The 19,749-nt window shown below is 44.7% G+C and overlaps 1 protein-coding gene across 5 annotated transcripts in view; it reads right to left on the bottom strand.

Moving 5' to 3' along the window:
- The window catches only part of Micos10 (mitochondrial contact site and cristae organizing system subunit 10), a 31,399-nt gene that overhangs the window by 4,889 nt on the left and 6,761 nt on the right, over positions 1-19,749 (bottom strand). Inside the window, exons 2-3 of one of the 5 annotated variants that reach the window (XR_003847594.1) lie at positions 4,875-5,007; positions 1,133-1,266 (exon numbers count right to left, since the gene is read on the bottom strand). The exons of 1 other annotated variant lie outside the window; for it this stretch is intronic. Coding sequence is in view for 2 of the 4 variants with exons in the window: in XM_029558039.1 (XP_029413899.1) it covers positions 4,875-5,007 (133 nt within the window). In the remaining 2 variants the exon portion in view is untranslated. The remainder of the gene's footprint in view (positions 1-1,132; positions 1,267-4,874; positions 5,008-19,749) is intronic. 3 more of the 5 variants (XR_001872135.2, XM_029558039.1, XM_017795288.2) reach the window with 3 other exon arrangements.

Genomic DNA, 19,749 nt, shown 5'->3' with positions numbered 1-19,749 from the left:
GCATGGCTACATGGGGGGGGGGGGGTATGAGGGGGACCAACTAGGTCCTTCTACTTAACTAGGTACTTCTACCCTTCTACTTAATCTCACACAGGAAGCCACAGTCAAAATGTCAAACAGTGCCAGCAGGATGTTCCCCTTGTCGCTCTGGGTTTTCATTCGGTTGTTTGTACATTGTTTGTTTTGTTGAGACAGGCTCTTGCTATATACGAGTATGGCTTCGGAATTGCGGTCCTGCATCTGCCTTCTGGGTGTTAAGGTACAGCTGCATACCGCCACCCCAGGCTCCTATCGCTTGGGTTCCTAAGTGATGCCTACTATTCCAAAGGAAGATGAGCCATCCAGGACAACTCCCAAAGGCTGTACTGCCACCACACCAGTCAGTGTCCAGACAGAAGAAGAGTGCTCCTTCCCCCACAGTGCTGGGATCCTACCCGAAGCTCTCACACGTTAGACAAGGGCTCGACCCCTGAGCCACAGCCACACTAAAACCTTACTCTAAACGAAGCTTCACTGGAACCTCAGTCTGGAAAAAGGTTCTGCTTCTTAGAAAAAGTCAAATCCTCATTTTTATCAGCGATTTGTCAAAACCTAGTTATTCTGATGCCAACTTCAAATTTCCTGCCTAGGCACACATAGTCTACACTATGTAGTAGGTATTTCTTTTTAAAGGAAAAAAAAGATCCAACACATTTGTTGAATAAATTTCACATCAAATTTAATGATGTTAGCATAATCATAATTGGGGTACCAGTTGTGTTTTCACAAAGTGTGTTAACGTGTTTGTCTGTGGGGCCATCTTACGAGCAATCATCTCAGTGTATAGACACGTTCTTTATTTGAACATAGACTTATCTTTCCACACAAAAGCCAAAATCTGATTGTTTCAACTTTTCAGACTTGGTAGGCCAGCGAGTTCAGTCCCCTGTGTTCTGACGCTGCTGCTTTTGAGAAATACTTGTGCTTTGCAGTCCACGCTGGCCTCCAACTCTCAATCGTCTACCTCACCCTGCTAGGATTATAGGGTACCCAGCCTATTCTCATGTTCCTTATGGTGTGGCGGTTCCATGGTCCAGCAAAGCCTCTGACAAACCTCTTCAAGCCCCACATAAAGCCCCAATCCCCGACTTGCCTTAAATGTTTTCACACTTGTAAGGCTGGAATCCTGTGGAGTTTTGCTCTTTTGCTTTTTGAGGTAGGTGCTGTATAGCCTTGGTTGGTCTGGTATGAACTCATGATGATCCTCCTGCCTCATCCTCCCAAGCGCTAGGATTACAGGCATATGTCATTATACCTGGCTTTGTGCTCCTGAAATTCTAAGTTTCTTCTTACTGACTGGGGTGTAGCTCGGTGGTAGAGCTCTTCCCTAACACTCAACTTCCATCATACACATACACACACACACACACACACACACACACACACACACACAATTGAATTTGATTACTTTATAATAATTTAACATTGGGGCTGGAGAGACGGCTCAGTGGTTAAGAGCACTGACTGCTCTTATGGAAGATATATATATATATATTTCTGATTCATTCATTCTTTCTGGCACTTAATCCAGCCAGTGTTAGATTGAATTAAGTACACTATTTATCCAAATAGATTTCCTATTTACTTACTTATTGTATGTGTGGAGGGCAGAAGACAACTTCAGGTGCTGTTCTTCCAGAGCCATCCACGTTTTGGGGTTTTTTTGGTGCCCCCCCCACCTTGTTTTCAAGATAAAGTCTCTCACTGGCCTGGAGCACACCAAGTAGGCTAGACAAACTGACTAGTGACCCAAGGGTTTTGCCTGACTCCACCTCTCGTGTGCTGGGATTACAAATACACTTCCAAAGCCAGGTTTTTGTTTGTTTTTATTTTTTTGAGACAGGGTCTCCCTGTAGCTCCAACTGGCCTAGAACTCGCTAGGTAGACCCTGCTGGCCTTGAACTCAGAGATCAGCCTGCCTCTACTGAGTGACTGAGTGCTGAGATTAAAAGCGTACACCACCATGCCCGGCTCAGGTTTTTTTGCTTTTTTTTTTTTTTTAAATGTGGGTTCTAGAGACTGAAATCAAATCTTCATACTTCTGTGGCAAGTGCTCTAGCAGAATGACTTCTGACAATTCTCTCCTACTACACGTAGGCCATGATGTGTGCCTTTCATTATAGACAAGTACATAACATGGGCTACAATGATCCATATGCAATGGTGGTGTCACAGGTTATAAAGGAATTGAAACAGGACAATAGATGAGGAGAAAAGGGAACTGCAGGAGGAAAAGCCCCCAGAAATGTCCCAGTAACGGGCCTAGCAGAAGCTCTGAAGATTCAACAACCTCTGTGAAGTTTGAAAACAGGACTCCCTCGACAGCGAAAGGTTTTCATTAACAGAGAGGAATGTTCACAGTGCATTCTCTGCTTAGAAGCAAACCTAGGATGCAAAGGGGGGGGGGACCACCATGATGTATTTCTGAAAAGAACAATGCCTCAAGGAAGCCCCCACAGGCTTTCAGGAGTGTTCTGAAGAGGGGCTTGCTGTCACAGGAGGTGACAGTTCCATGTGCTTTACTGTGCCCTAAGACCTTCCAGGGGCTACACCGTGAGGCTGGAAGATGAGATGGGCCAAGGACCACATGTAGGGGTCTTAAATTTTAACAAAAAAAGTAGTTTTTAAAGTAAAAAAGAATAAAAATTAAAAATAGAAAAAGCAGGGCTGGAGAGATGGCTCAGTGGTTAAGAGCACTAACTGCTCTTGCAGAGGACTGAGGTTCAATTCCCAGTACCAACATAGCAGCTATGAAGCATCCTTAACTCCAGTTCCAGGGGAATCCGAAGCCTTCTTCTGACCTCTGCGGCACTGCACACACAGGTGCACTCACATACACGCAGGAAATACATTCATACACATAAAATAAAAATAATATTTAAAAAAACAGAAAAGGCTGCCAGGTGTGGTGGTGCATGCCCTAATCCCAGCACTCAGGAGGCAGAGACAGGCGGATCTCTGTGAGTTCAAGGCCAGCCTGGTCTACATAGTGAGGACAGCTGGGGCTACTGGGAGACCCTGACTCAAAAAGAAAAAAAAAAAGCTTATCTAATACAGACATGAAGAAAATACTTCTGCTTCACAACGTGTTTGTATCCTAAGCTAAATGCAATCACAAAAGAGTAAGAGTCAGGCTTTGGGCAATACTCCCATCACTGCCCAGCTACCAGCCCTTCCAGTGGACTCAATACACCATTTTTAAAAATTTCTTTTTAATAAAATAAAATTAATTTATTGTTGAAGAATGATGACTTCGAGTGAAAAAGGGTAGAGCAAGTGCACATGCACTCTGAGTCTACAGTAGCACCCAGGCCTTCAGACCCAGCACGAACTTCAAGTCTTGAGCTTTCTCTCTCTCTCCTCCTATGCTTTACTACATCTTTTTATGTTCAGGTGTGTTTGGCCACACAGACACTTCCATTGTGTTTCAAGATGCCTACAGCATTCCGTACAGTAACACGTCATTCAGGTTTACAGCCCAGGAGCAACAGCTCTATAACTTAGCCTAGGTGTGCAGTGAGTTACACCATCTGCGTGGGTCTGTGTAGGTCTACACCATGATGGTATACAGTCCTGAAACAGCCTAACAATGCATTTCTCAGAATGCATCCCCACAGTTAAACAGATGCTGGCCCCTATGTCAATATGAATTCTAATAACAAGAACAACAAAAAATCATTAATGTGGCTCTACCCAATAGACTATGCTATGAACTATTGTGGTGTTCAAATTTAAAATGCAGTCTCTGACAATCACTCAATGCCACCTCAATTTCCATTTAATAAAATGGAGGGAAAGTAGTTTATCAGTTAGCACACCAAGGAGCTGATCAGGTTGGCGTACGGAAAGGGGAAAGGAACTAACACCTGAGCGTTACATGAGTGCAACTTCCCTCCCTTCCAAGAAAATTATTTTCCTTTTAAAAAAATTAAAAATTTTTAAAAATTTTATGTGTACGAGTGTATTGCCTGCATGTATGTAAGTGCATCCATGTCACGAAATGCCCTTGGAGGTCAGAAGAGGGTGTCAGATCCCCTGGAACTGGAGTTATAGACAGTTGTTAGCCATCATGTGGGTACTGGGATTTGAACCAGGTCTTCTGCAAGAGCAACCAGTGCTCTTAACCACTGAGCCATCTCTCTAGCTCCGCCTACCTCTGCCTTGGAGTGCTGGAATTAAAGGCGTGTGTTCACACCCGGCTGCACTCCTGTAAACCCCAACACTTGAGAGGTGGTAAGAGGATGAAAAGCTCAGGGCCATCCTTAGCTACATAGTAAGTTCATGACTAGCCTGAACAACTGGACTACATGAGATCATGTCTCAAAAAGTAAAAAAAAAAAAAAAAAAAAAAAAAAAAAAACAAGAAAAAAAAAAAAAAAAAAAAAAAAAAAAAAAAAAAATCAGACAGGCAGATCTCCAGATTGAGGCCAGTGTGGTCTACATAGCAAGTTCCAAGCCAGCTGAGGCTACAGGGAGACCCTGTCCCAAACAAACACACAAAACAACTTTATATGGTACCATTCGTTATTTCCCATACAGAAAATAACTTGCCTAAAAACTGCTGATTACTTATCAAGCAGTCAAGTGGGCTCAATTCTGCTCGCCTCCAATGCCACTGTGCCCACTGCACCCAGACATGGCATCCCCTTCATTTTCAAGTTCACCAATGCCACCTTCCCAAGGAAACCAGAGTGTCCAGATTACCAGCACAAGTGAAGTATGATACAGTTAAAGCATGAGGCAACCAGGGTAGTAACCAGCGCACACAAGACCAAAGGGCTTGCTCAGATTCCTTCCCAGACGCATCCCATCACACGCCACACAAACAAGTATACCTGGTGGGAGCAATCCAGGAACTTCTAGAACGGAGGCACTGCTATCCACATCCAAGTCCAAGATCCTGCTATTGCCTGGTTTAAAAAACGGCAGAAGGGTCAATTTCAAGGCGACCTGCCTCACCCCTTGCAGCTGGAAGATGAGTAAGACAGTAAATTGGTACTAGAAAATGAGGTAAAGGACTTGGACTGGCCTATGGATTCCAAACCAGGCAACGGGATGGGGAGGCAGGCCAGCACAAACAGAATGGCTCACAATCAGAGCCTTTGCTCCTCTCCATCTGGAGGCAATTTTTTGGCAAAGAAATCAAAAGCCCAAAAGGAAAATATTTCAGCATTTTTCTTGTCCCTCTGACTCCATGCCTGTCTCTTCTATTTCCCAAAGGAAAGAGGCTCTCTGATGCTCAACTTTTCCTAGCAGGAGACCAAAGTGATTCGAAGTCCACTGCTACCAGCACCGCCCAATCAAAAAGATGAGAAAAGTTTAGAGTCCAGGCACCGGCCAGCCAGCACACGGGCACTCATCAGCTCACAATCCAGAGCAGACCAGTCAGATGCAGTTCTCAGGAACTGAATGTGATGCCCCTCCGCCTTCATTCTTAACAGTGACCTTTTTTTTTTTCTTTTTTCTGTATTTTTACTAACAAAACAACTCTACATGAAAAGGTATTTCAAAAATTGCAATGTTTTACTTACAGTTAGGATCTTAGTTCAGTTCCTTCAGAGATAAACAATGGTGGAATGCTGATGGGTTTTGCAGAGTCAAGCTCTCACATGCTCAAGTCTCCTTTAAAAGGCAGCATATTGCTTCAAAGAAAAGTCCCACCTGACCAGGGGACACCCGACTCTGCAGCTGTTTCCACTAAAGACCCGCACCTCCAGGCCGGGCTTAAACTTTCTAACAACAAAACATGAAAGGTCTGATTACAATAAAAACAAACCAACATGGAAAAGAGAGGGGTCCTCTGCCGCTGGCTGCTTTTTCTTATTGCAAGACAAGCTCCATGGAGGAAAAAGCCAAAGGGAAAAATACAAAGCATTTTTTGCCTCCTCTGGAAGCAAATTTAGCAGCAAATACAGTTCATAAAACTTGTCTCCCTGGTTTGAGCCTGCTCTTAGATCAGGCAGCCTGAAATGACGGCTAACCCTAGAGTAAAGGAAGGTCTGACACCAGCACACACCTGTGAGGCAAAGTCAGGTTGTCAGAAGCGGAGACAAGGGGGAAAAAAAACCACAACAGTGGAACCTTGAGGAACTGACATCAGGCTCAGGACCCATGTTTTCGGTAGCCATTTCTTTTGGAAAGGAAAAAGAATTGGCACAAATTCTTTCAAAAAGAAATCATTCCAAATCAATCCAACCTTGCGATTTAATTCTTGGTACCCAAAAGGCATTATAAAACTAGCTAGCAGATAAACACATGTTTTTCAGGGAGGAGTCATTTCTTAACTGGCCATCTGATACTGTGTTTTTAGTACATTGATTTATGTGTGTGCGTGTAGGTCAGAGGACAACTTGCAGGAGTAGAATCTTTCTGGCCATGTGGATCCTGGGGATGGAACTCAAGTGCCTTTGCTGGCTGAGTCACCTCTCTGGCCCATCGATACTGATTTAATGACAAAAGGAAAAAGAACTCTGCTCTCAACAACTCTATACACAGTATCACTTTATCTTATGCCTAAGTGGATGTTGCATAAAAGATGACAAAGGTGCCCAGTGTACACCTTAAGCCACCATGGAGGATAAGCATCACATCGTGGCTACCCAACACAACTTCATTTCACATTTACAATCTCTTCTCACCATGCTACAGATTAGGCATAAAGCCTCACTTCACTATGAATAATTTGAAGGAAATACACCTAGCAAGAATTACTAATCAGGCTATGATCTGATTGCAGAAGTCTATCTTGGATATTAGCCTCTGAACAGAACAAGTTGGACCAGCACATACTCCTGTAGGATGCACGCTGCAAAAGCTGCAGTTGCCAATGTGCTTTCAATTAGAGAGGAGCAGTGTTCCCAGAGAAACAACAGAAAGTCATTAGAAATTCACTTTGAAACAGTCCTGCTTAAAAAAAAAAAAAAAACAAAAACTTAAGGGCATCATAGTACATACCTTTAGTCCCAGCCCTTGATAGCAGGCTGATCTCTGTGAGTTCAAGGTCAGCCTACTCTATATAGTTGAGTTCCAGGCCAGCCAGGGCTACAGAGTGAGACCCTACCTCAAAACAGCAAACAATACAGGAGGACTATGGATCTGCAGCACCAGCTATTTCTGAGGCTGAGGTAACAGAAGAGCCCAGATGGTCTAAGGCTAGCCTGGACAACACAGCAAGACCTTTTGGGATTAAAAAAAAAAAAAAAAGAAACAAAAACAAAACAGGATTCTTCTCATTTTACCAACAACCCAAAAACTTCTTGACTGACCATAGCGAAGATGTCACCTCAGCTTACATTTAACATTTAACAAGGCTCCTATTTCCAGTAGAGTTGTCAGGGCTAAGTTTAATCTGTTTCTAAAATCAAAATTAGAAATTATTCTGAACAGCTCACATCAACATATACAGTGCACATCAACACATACAAGTAAAAACAAGCCTCAAGTGCCACATTTAGGTGATGGTTTACAAATATGAGAAGCTCCAGGGACTTCCAGCAAGTCTTTGAGGTTCTAATAGCTGTGCCTTTCTTCTTAAATATCCGACAAGAAAGACAAGACTTCCAAACCTGGAGGATGGCCTCTCCTGACACCGGTGTGAAGGACACTGAGGGCAGCACAGCGGCCCTGGGCAAGCTCTGTGACCTCAGGTCAATTACTTTACCAGGCCCAGCCCCAACCTGCTCAGCCCCAAAGTGAAAACAAACCACCTTCAAGAGTCTCTGTTCAACAGCAATGCAGTCTCTAGTGCTGTCTGACAGAGTTCAATGAGTGGTATTAAGGTCTGTCATACAACTCAAAAGATGTCAAAAGTACAACAGTTGATCCTGTCTTAGAGCACAGCTCACTGGCTCACACAGGATCACACTGGGCAAGCCACAGCTCAAAGTCAAAACCTGTTTATTCCTACTCCGAGTAGCTGGCTATATTTTGTTGACATTAGCATCTACTTATGTGCATACACACACACACACACACACACACACACACAGGGTCTTGATATGTAACTCAGGTTGGCCTTGAATTTAAGATCCTCCTACTTCAAATCCCAGGTGCTGGGATTATGAGGTACACTGCCACAGCTTTCTCCTCTTCTTTTTCTTCTTTTTTTTTGGTCTCCCTGTAGCCCCAGCTGGCCTGAAACTCACTATGTAGAGCAAGTTGGCCTCGAACTCCACCATGCGCAGCTTTTCTTTTTTTAAATAAAGGGAACTCCTTCAACTCTCGCGTTGAATTAGGACATTCTGCTTTTAAATGTAATAGAAATTTTCTTACATTTGCCTTGTGTTTAGTAAAACTGTATTTACTTATGCTGTGAAATGGATGTGCTCAAGCTGACCCATGAATAGCAGGCATGTGTTCCTGTTCAGTTGTCCCCCCAGTGCTATGACAAGCATCAAATGCATTTGTTATACCAAACAAACAAGAATGTGCTTTCATAGAATAGGACACTTGGACCAGGGTTAGTGAGAATTACATTTCCAAGGAACATTCCAGATTTATGAAAGATGCTCTAGCCCCATTTTACGAGGCAAAAGGTCAGCTCCAAACTGTATTACTTAATCCTGTGAGGCAAAGACAGATTGTCCCAGGTGCCCACGAGTAAATGCCAAGTCATGTGAATTAGCAAGAAAAGTATGCCAGTCCAAAGACCTAAAGATGGTAATCAGGAGGCTATGTCAATCCACTTCTCAAAAGTCAGTCTTGGCCTGCGTGTGGTGCGCACACCTTTGGTCCCAGCACTCAGAAGGCAGAAGCAGGCGGATCTCTCGAGATTGAGGCCAGCCTAATCGACATAATGAGTTCCAGGACAGCTGGGGCTATGTAGTGAGTGAGACCTGTCTCAAAAAACTCCAAATCAAAGCAAAACAAAAAAATCAGTCTTGCTGCAGGGTCTGTGGAGAACAGATTAAGAAGCAGCTGTTGTATAAGATCGCAAGGCCTCTGTGGCCATACAGACCAGACAGGGGCTGAACACCTGCAGAATTTGTCGGGTGAGCACCAATTACCAGGATTTGATCAGGGCAAGCAGAGCAGGGAGCAGAAAAAAGACACAGAGGGTGGATTCAGATGTAGTTATGGCCGCACTCAGCTTCAGGAGCGAAGCTCACAGGAGGATCCTATGTAGGAATGCTTGCATAATGTGCCTGATTTCCAGAATTCTACAGCCAGATAACACACTCAGAAGGGCCTAAAACAAGAAACATGGCTACAGGCATTGCACTGACATACAACTAGTTAATGCCCACGTGGAAATGCTATGTTGGAAAATGAGAAACAGTTCAAAGATTTGTTATTAAAGGGAGATGGGGGGGTTACACAGAATGATTAAGTTTAGATAAACAGAACTAAAGGTTCACATCACACTGACGGCTGTGCCTCAAGGGTTCTACTTTTATTTCAGGCACTACACCTTATAAGGTTTATTATGAGCCATCTTACAGGAACAATTCAGAGGGCTTAAGCAGCTCACCCAAGCACACACATGTAAAAAAGCAGAACTCAAACCCAGCCTAACTCCAAAGCCATACCGACAGAGGGCAAAGCCTCCCAGAAGGGTCAGCACGGCAGCCTGATACAACACGGGACAAGCTCTTCCAGACTGTAGTACCAGGCACAGGCAATTTACAGCTATGTCACTCTTGGTCCCTCAGGGAAACAACAGAAACTTTAGATGTTCAACTTAATCAAGAACGGTAACAAAACCCTGAAATGACTTAGAATCCAAGAGAAACTGTCAACAAAACAACCAAGGAAAATGTTTCACTCTGCACTGCTGGAGGAAAAAAAAATGAATTCAAATGTGCTTAAGGACTTTATAAACTAGAAGTTATTTTTCAGTAATTCCTTTCATCCAGTATCTCCAGCTCCTACTCATCTCTACAGAGAATCAGATTCTCTTAAAAATGCATAGCAGACCCTGGTTTCATTGCAACATGCACGATTAGAGCCATGGTTTTTCTTTGCTGCTGCTCTTTGTGACACTGTTTCTTAGCCTCTGGTTCAAATGCAAAGTTCTGTGAAGAAACAAGAACCAATGTCTCCTTGTCATTTACTAGAGTCTCACAGTGTAGCCCCAGCTGACCTTGAACTCACAGAGATCTGCTATGATTAAAGGCTTAATCCACCATGCCCAACTATCACTGGCTTTTATTAAGCAGAAGGCACTAGGGAAAATCTTACTTACTCTTGAAGCTCACCAGTTAAACATATAATGCTCATTCTCTGAAAACTGGGAAGTGTTCCACAATGGCTATGACCTGGCTCTGCGGGGCTTAAGAGATGAGAGGTTGAACCTGGCTGTGAACACTAGTCAGGGTCAGCTTCCAGGAAAAGAGGAAGAGGCCGGGGCTGGGACTCAAGGGGAGAGCATTTGCCTAGCCCTGCGTCAGACCTGGTTTCAATCCTCAATATAGGGGGGAAAAAGGAGTCATTTTAAAGAAGGGGGCTGGGGGCTGCTCAGGGCTAAACACTTACATGCTCAAAGCCGTGGAGTTTCAGCATTGAAATAAACAAGAAAACAAATGATGCTCACTCTGGGGGCAGTATGCTATAATCTCAGCACTCAGGGAGCTGAAGCAGGAGGATAGAGTTCCAGGCTTGGAGTTCTAGGCTTGCCTAGGCAAAATGGGGAGACCTGCCTCACAAAGCAGAGGAAGGAGAAGGGGGAGATGGGAGAGCAGGGGAGGGAAGAGGAGCAGTACCCGACTTTTTCCCTAACTGGAAAAAAATCCCAGAGAACTGTCTTCCCCACAAAAATCATTTTAAAAGCAAACTGAAAGCCCAGGATTTCCTGAGCACTGTAGACAAGAGTCACAGAAACAAAGCAGTATCCTTGTGATCCAGGAGAGAGGAGAAGCAGGGCCCGAGAAACTGCAAAGCAGAATGCACTCCTCAAGTAAAGGAGAACACTGCGGAGGTGAGAGGGCAGAGGGGCAGGGCATGGAGAGGGAGGAAGGGTGGGAGTGCCTCTGGCTGCAGAGATGCCTCTAGAAAGGAATGTCTTCCTGAAGTGGTGCTTTAGCTGCACACTTTTAACACTGGGGTTTGAGGAGAATAAGAGCTGTACCCAAGCAGAGGCAGACTAGGGAGGAGCCTGGGAGGGACTGAGGAGGGGTCCAGCTGACCAGAGCCTGAGACACATCCAGAAGAGCAGACGGGGCTAGAAGGAGATGTCCGGCAACTATACAGAAGCCCCACCGCTGAGCCAAGGGACCACACGGCACCTGGCTCTGGAGGTGGCAGCATCCTGAAGACGGAGGAAAAGGAGTGAGATGACTGAAGTGACACCTCAGAGGGTTCATCTGACCGAGGTCAGGGGGACAGCGTGGAGGGCCAGAGACACTTTCTGCAGAATGCAAAAAACCTGACAACCGAGAGAGAGAGAGAGAGAGAGAGAGATTGGTTTCCATATTGTAGAGAAAGAGAGAGAGAGAGGAGAAAGAGAGAGAGAGAGAGAGAGAGAGAGAAGAGAGAGAGAGAGGAGAAAGAGAGAGAGAGAGGAGAAAGAGAGAGAGAGGAGAAAGAAAGAGAGAGAGAGAGAGAGAGAGAGAGAGAGAAGAGAGGAGAGAGAGGAGAGAGAGAGGGAAAGTGAAAACAAGCAACTGGGAATGGTGAGAATGTCTAACTGGGGAGCTATTTCTAACAGACAGTGAAGACCTTTTAGCAGCAAGTTCTCGGAATATGGCCAAGTGTTCAAAACATCGATGCCATTCTCAGGGACACTGCACAGTAGCAGGCAAAGTGAAAAGCATTCACTAGGCACCTGGACCCAATGTCCTTACCTGATCTTCACATTTAATGGAAGGAGAAACTGAGGCACAATAAGGTCAATAACTTGCCTTGAATCACACATGGGTAAACTGGCAAGTGCAGCCTCCTCAAAGACGAGAGACCATTATAATTAATTTTAGACTCATCACAAGAGACTTAAACCCCTTTCAAAACTCATTCTGGCCAGCAACGTGGACATTTCCTTAATTACACAAACAATACCTACTGTGTGCCATGGCCCAGCATTGGAGCCAATGTAGTCTAAGCATAAGGCTCACCAGCAGGAGGAGGCCCTGAAACACTCAGGTGGCTCCAGACCACCCTGGAGATCTGGGAAAGAAGGATGAGAGAGGTGGGCTACAAGGAGCTCCTTGCTGATAAATTATCAACTGGGAAGCAGTGGATAAAAGTCTTCATGTCATAATAGCTAGTGGCCATGGCCTCATGGCCTTGTGGCCTCTACCCAATAAGCAATAAGGAAGCAATAAAGGGACTCCAAGAGGGAGCGGTGTATCAGATGTGTGGTTTACAGTACAGCTCACTCTGGCAGAAAGAGGACACAGTTGAAGACACTAGCCGTTAGGAGGAAGCCTCTGCAGCACGAGGCAAGGTGCAGACGTCAGGGCCTGTGGTGGTGGGCTGAGTGTGTTGTGGTGCTACACGTGGAACCCAGGGCCTGGAGCACACCTCTCTCTTTCTCTGCCCCCACCCCAACTGGCCAAATTACCTTAAATTTTTGGTCTTTCGTCTGTGCTCTCCTCTCCTTTCTAGTACTTCATGCTAGGCAGAACAGGAAGACGGTGTTAAGGGACAAGTTAAAGGCAGGCTTTGGCCAGCACGAGGCACTTCTGAAGAACCGGAGGAGTGCCCTTACCTAGTGCCAACTCTTAGCTAAGGGCCCCAGAGAAGGACACAGTAGGAAACTTCCTAGACAAAGATAAACAGGGACAAAAAAGGGACAGATGTTTTGACATGCACCAATATTTTGCACTTAAGACAGCTGATGCAGATAGTGACAGTGATGATCCCAGTGGGCATCTGCAAAGGGGTTGGAAAGACTGCGTGAAATTCAGGGCTCTATGAGGAAGCCTTTACTTGCTATTCAAATTCCCTCCACTAGAGCAAGGAAAAATCAAGGCACTCTACAGCTTCCCTGGGCAATGCCCTGTAATAAAACCCACAGAGTAGGGACCCAAGAACTTAGTTTTCATCAACTGAGTAAAGGTGAAAAGTACCCTAAACCAGAAGTTATGGACTAACATAAATTCAAGTTGTAGTTAGAACAAAAAGAAAAATAAGTTGTGATTTTTCTCTAGTCATAGTCTCCTCTGTGAAACCATAAGATAGGTGGCGTTTACTTTGATGCCAGGACAAATTCATATAGGAGATTTCAGTGTAGCCATCTGGAATGAGGCCTGGCCCCCAGTGGCTTTCTAGGACCACTTTTCTAAACAAGAGAAAGGCAATACTAGGTCGTTTGCTTCAGCTAAACACTCAATATCTATCAATGTGAATTCTGAGTGGTTTACAGTATAGGTTCTGACAAAAAAAAAAAACCACACACACACACACACACACACAAAAAAAAAACCACACCAGAAATATCATTTTAACTCATAACACCTGTCACACAGCCTGGTGACTTGCGTTTGCTCCCTGGAACCCATGTAAAAGTGGAAAACCGACTGCCATCCTCTGACCTCCACCTGTGTACTGGGCACTAGCACATGCCCTCCCCCCACACCTGTGTACTGGTATATACTAGACCCTAGCATGAGCGCCCCCCCCATTATAATAATAACAAATAAACTTGAAAAATTAAAGGCTGAGCATCGTAGTGCATACCTTTAATCCCTGCACTCAGGAGGCAGAGGTAGGTGGATCTCTGTGAGTTCAAGGTCAGTCTGGTCTACATAGCAAGCTCCAGACCAGTCAGGACGACACAGTGAGACCCTGCCTAGAAACAAGAAACAAAAACAAAAGTAGACGGCACTCATCTCAAATGGGGAGTTGGAGCTAGGGCTCATTTGGGTATTTTCTTTTTTTTTTAATTTATTTTCTGTTTATGAGTGTTTTGCCTGTATGTAAGTGCACCCATGTATACCAGGCCCACAGAGGCCAGAAGAGGGTGTAGGATTCTTTGGAAGTGGAGTTACACAGATGGTTGTTAGTCACGAAGTAGGTGCTTGGAACCAAACTCCAGTTCTCTGCAAAAGCAGCCAGTGCTCTTAAACTCCGAGCCACCTCTTCAGTCCCATGGGTATTTTCTTAAATTATGAAGTCTTGGAATCAGGTAATGTAAATCCCCCAACTCTGTTTTTGTTAAATATTCCTGGCTGGGCATGGTGGTGCACACCTTTAGTCCTGGCACTTGGGAGGCAGAGGCAGGCAGATCTCTGAAATTGAGGCCAGCCTGGACTATAAAGTGAGACTGTCTCAAAAAAATGTTAATTTGAATTGTTTATTTTCATACAGACTAAAATCAGGAGGCAAAGCCCAGTGGTACAGCACAGCATGTACAAGGTATATGGTTTGATCCCAATACCACAAACCAAACAAGCCAACCTTTTTTTTTTTTTTTTTGGTGTTTTTGAGAAAGGGTTTCCCCAGCTGTCCTAGAACTCACTACCTTGAACTCTCAGAGATCTGCCTGCCTCTTCCTCCCCAGTGCTGGGACTACAAGCACAGGCCACCACGCCTGGCCTATAAACTTCTTTTATCATTATTCTTCTTGATAAAAAGAGATACTAGCAGGGCATGGTGGTACCTTCATGTGATTCATGCACTTGGGAAACTCAGGCAGGAGGACCAGCGTAAGTCTGGACAACATGGGCACACAGAGTTCCAGGCTAGCCATAGGTACTAAGACCCTGACTCAACAAACAAAACAACAAAAAGATAAAGAAAAAGAGATACTATCTGGGGCTGGAGAGATGGCTCAGCAGTTAAGAGCACTGGCTGCTCTTACAGAGGACCTGGGTTCAATTCCCAGCACCCACATGGTGGCTAACAACTGTCTGTAACTCTAGTTTCAGGGGAATCAAACACTCTCTTCTGATCTCCTCAGGCACTGCTGGACACGGGTACACTTACATATATGCAGGCAATATATCCATGCATATAAAATAAAATAATAATAAAATTTTTTAAAAAAGAGAGATACTATCAATTTCTTCAATGGGTTGCTAGTAAAGTAGACAAGCAGGCAGCACGTCACCCATGGCGGCAGGCGCCAAGTGCTCTATCACTGCCCGCTTTCTCTCCCTATCTCCAGACAGGCCCCAGTGGAGCAATGCCCTAACATTTCACTAGGGGGTCAATAGCCACAGTAAAAATGTTACCACACCAAACAACTTTTATAAGTAAATATTTGAATTTTTACTTGGATTCAATCCTGAAATGCACTTGCCAAAGAAAGCAATTCAGCATATTTACTAATAAACTGTTTCAGGCCACATTTTAGGAAAGCATAAAACCACAGGCAGAACAAAATTTAAATGTTTCCAAGTCCCACATAGTGCCTAGTTACATTATTCTGTGAATCAGAACTTTCTCCTGCAGCAAGATCCCAACGCCCCATTATGCACACTGCTGTCCCAGATGGAAAGCGTATTCCACTCCTGCTGCGGAGATGCATAAAGCAAACACAAAGGCCACCAATTCAGCAATCAACGTGCACTGATTTGAAACCCAAACCATACACAACCAAAAGCTTTTTAAATATTTTAGTTTAGCCTAACTGATACCACTCCATGAAACGGGCTGAGTCTGCAATCACAGCACACCAAAAGTCAGCTTCTGGTGAGCAATGCTTTGTGGGAACCCACATTTATCAGATGACCTGATACTTCAAGAAAAACACTCATTTGCTTTCTTTTTCCCTGACTTTATTCAATGGCCTCTTTTAGTAAAATATTTTTAACACTAAAATGACTTAAAACAATCCCTCCAACTACACCTGTGTACTGGATGGATACACAGATTCTGCAGGCTAATTGTGAGGTCAGAGTCACTCACTGTCCTACTTTGTTAACAAGGAAGGAACAAGGCCAAACCCTTTGTTCTCATAAAGATGGATTGGCAACTTTCACCTCTACTGACTGAGCTGCAGATAACCAGGGACCCACCTCCAGGCCTACTAGAAATTCACCAGCTGCATACAGTAGGCTCCTTCCTGCCTCTCAGCACTTGTCTATGACTCTGTCACTTAGTCAGTCAGTGATCCTCAGGATCCTCTGGCTCCTGAGTTCTGTTGCTGTCTCAGCCTCATCTTAACATGACCTCACCATACATGACAACATACATGACCTTAACATAACACACTACCCCATTTTCTAGCTTTCATTCTGCCCTCTCTATTCTTTCTCACCCGCTTCAGTGTTCTTTCTGAAATAAAATTTAACCATGTCACTCTTCAGCTCAACTGTTCATGAATTTCCTCACCGCTAAACCAAGTTGCCACACAATCCAGCAATTCCACCCCTAGGTTCATACCCAAGAGAAATGAAAACCCATGTCCACATAAAAACTTGTCATTTGGGGCTGGAGAGATGGTTCAGTTAAGAGCAGCTCTGCTCTGGCAAAGGATCCAGCCGGGGCTCACTTTCCAGCGCTGACATCAGGCAGCTCACAATCACCTGTAACTCCAGTTCTACAGGATCCAATGCTCTTCTGGCCTCCAAGGGTATCTGCATATCCATGGTTGTACATAAACTCACACAGGCACACACATACACATAAATAAAAATGAATAAATTTTAAAAAGAAAACTTGTCACTTAACCATAGCAACATTGTATTAGCAGGGCTCTGAAAGATGACTCAATGGATAAAAGCGCTTGCCGAACAAGCCTGACAACTTGAATTCAGATCACTGGCTGCTCTTGCAGAGGACACAGGTTTGAGTCCCAGAACCCACATGGAGGCTAACAACTATCTGTAACTCCAGTTCCAGGGGATCCAATGGCCTCTTTTGGCCTCTACAGGCACTGCATGCATGGGCACACATATACATGCACACAAAACACTCATGCACACTAAAATAAAAAAAGGTGGAAAGAACCAACTCCCAAAGTTGTCCTCCAACTTCTACGTGCAATACCATAGCACACATGACCATAGCACACGTGACCACCGACCCTCAAAGCATAAAAACATAAATGGATAAATAGAAGCTGGAATAGCCACACTAGCTACTGTTTAGAAACAAAAAATAATGAAGGGAGGGTGGTACAGGCTACAGCACAGATGTACTTTGAAAACGGTACATGAAAGAACCCAGACACCAAAGACCACACATATTTTTTTTTCCTTCTTCAAAGGCAAGAATCTCACACTGTAGCCCAGGCTGGCCTGGAACTCCAGGCAGTTCTCCAGTCTCAGCCTGAGTGCTGAGATCACAGGCATGAGGTACCTACCACACCCAGACTCATGTACTTTCATTATGCAAACTGTCCAGAAAGGAAAGGAGATTAATGGTCGCTTGGGGATGAGGTCAGGGTTCAGAATGGGAACACCTACATCTGGAGTTTCTCCTGGTAGAAATAAAATATTCTGAAAGAAGACTATAAAGATGGCTGCACAATTCTGTAAATGCACTGACTGTACATTTTAAACAGGAGAATTAACAATACCTGAAATACAACTCAATAAAGCAGTTTTTAGAAGTGATCAGCACCGAGCACAATGGCATATACCTTTAATCCCAGCACTTGGGAGGCAGACAGGTAGATCTCTGTGAGATGCAGGCCAACCTGGTCTACACAGAGAGCTCCAGGGCAGGTCAGTTGGAGCTACAAGGAGACCTTGTCTAAAATAAAAGAGAGAGAGAAAAACCAAAAAGCAACAACTTGGCAAGCATAGAGAGCAGTACTGGGGCAAGAGCAGAGACAGGGGAGACCCCACAAGGCAGATAGGTGAGACCCCACAAGGCTCCATGCTGAGCTCAGTCAAGTGGTAGCCACTGCCATTATTCCCTGGAGCATCGGCACTTTCTCCTCTCTACAACAGTGGATAGTCTGAGGCCTGGAACACAGTACTCCACATGTACCTACTAAACAGCTACACAAGCCCCAAGATGGAGCGTCCTCCCAGCACCTCTTCATGTGTGCACTCCCAGCTCCAGGACTCACCACAAAGGCTGATGCTGAGCTATTTGAGCAAGTGTTTCCTATTTTATTTTAGAGTTAAGAGTCTCTGTAGGCTACCTGGAACTCACTAGGTAAATCAGGCTGGCCTTGAACCTGTAGCCTCCCTGCCTCTGCCTGTCTCACAAGTACTGGAATTACAGGCAGTCACCCCGCTGGCTTCCGGGCAGTCTGCACTGACAATTACTGTTACAGAAACTGGAAGGAGTGCTAACTACTCTACCTAGGACCCTACCCTTCACTCAGGCACCCTCACTGCTCTAGAGATGATCTCTTTGGATGTTCACTGGCTGCAGCTCCTAGGAAAGTACTATCACCTCACAGACAACTTACTTACAATGCACTTACTGATACATTTATTTCTAATTGGAGGGGAAAAAAAAACACCTATATATGCTCTTGAAGCTCCTAGGATTAGGGACACTCAGGGCTGTCTGGAAGGGTTGCTGCTGAGATTATGGTAACTGCTCCAGGTCTGACACACAGCCTTTCCCAGAGTTCCATGGGCTAGGCAACCCTCCCCTATCAGGACATCTCCTTCCCCTCTTTTAGAATAAACCAGAACTCATGGGCAAATGGAGGTCAAACAGACACAGTCAATATTAAAGCTTTCCATGACTCCCAGGACCCTGATAGGAACCAGAACATACTGGAAGCAGACCTCCCTCAAAGCACCCTCCAGTAAATTTGCACTCTGGGGCCTGGCTGTAACACACAGGCACTAAGTTTGGTCATGAGCACCTCAGGCCACACAGTCTTGGCACTCAAGTGTGAGCGGGAAGAGGCTCCAAGGACAAGGCAGTGCCTCCATGACTCCATGTGCAGGAATGAGCTGTCAAACCAGAACAGCAGACCCACACATCTCGTGACTCTTCACATCCAAAACCTTATTCCCCTGAGAAGTAGAAAATGGATGTAACAGGTCTGAGAAGGGTCAGTTGGTAAAGTGCTGGGTGTGTAAGCTTGTAGACCCAAGTTTGCAACCCCAGAACCCACAAAAAGCTGGGTGTGACTGAGACAGGAAGATCCTTGGAGCTAGATGGCTGGCCAGCTTAGCTGAATCAGCAAGCTCCAAGGTTCAGAGAGGCCCTGTCTCAAAAAATAAGGTGGTAAGCCAGGCAGGAGTGGGAGCACATGTCTTTTAGTGCTAGCACTTTGGAGGCAGAGGCAGGCACATCTCTGTGAGATGGAGGCCAGCCTGGGGAGACCATCTCAAAAAATAAATAAGGTGGAAAGTGACACCTGACATCAACCTCTGGCACACACACACACACGCCTGCACATACATTGGTGGAGGTGGAGAGAACAGGCATAATCTCCCATCCAGCACAGTGCAAAGAGTAAGCTAGAGCATCAGCTCTGTGGACAGCAGGACATCAGCCCACTACAATCCCAACATACTCGACCTTCTAAGTTCACTGACAACAACCATATGATCTCTTCATGCTCATGGTTAAACACAAGACAGATTATGGAGAACATAAAAGGACAATGAACAGCATAGCCCTTAAACTGACTGGAGAAAGAAAACCAGAGCATTCCATAAATCTGATAAAACTTAAAAATAAATCCATAAAATTAGCAAAAACCATTAATGACGCATTCACATAAAACTAACAGAACATGCCATTCATAAAATGTAAGTCTTCACTCCTTTTTAATTTCCTGCAATGAAGTTTTGGCACAACTGCTTAAACCAACATCTCCCTGTTCTGGTTTAAATACAAACGTGCTCCCTGGTTTATGTTTCTCATTGGGCCACTCCCAAACATTTCTAGCTTTTTTTTTTTTTTCTC

The sequence above is a fragment of the Nannospalax galili genome, unplaced genomic scaffold, assembly GCF_000622305.1.
Source record: "Nannospalax galili isolate Female #2095 unplaced genomic scaffold, S.galili_v1.0 scaffold1688, whole genome shotgun sequence".
Taxonomy (NCBI): Eukaryota; Metazoa; Chordata; class Mammalia; order Rodentia; family Spalacidae; genus Nannospalax; species Nannospalax galili.
Note: the sequence above shows the minus strand (reverse complement) of the source record. Positions and strands in the feature narration are given on the sequence as shown.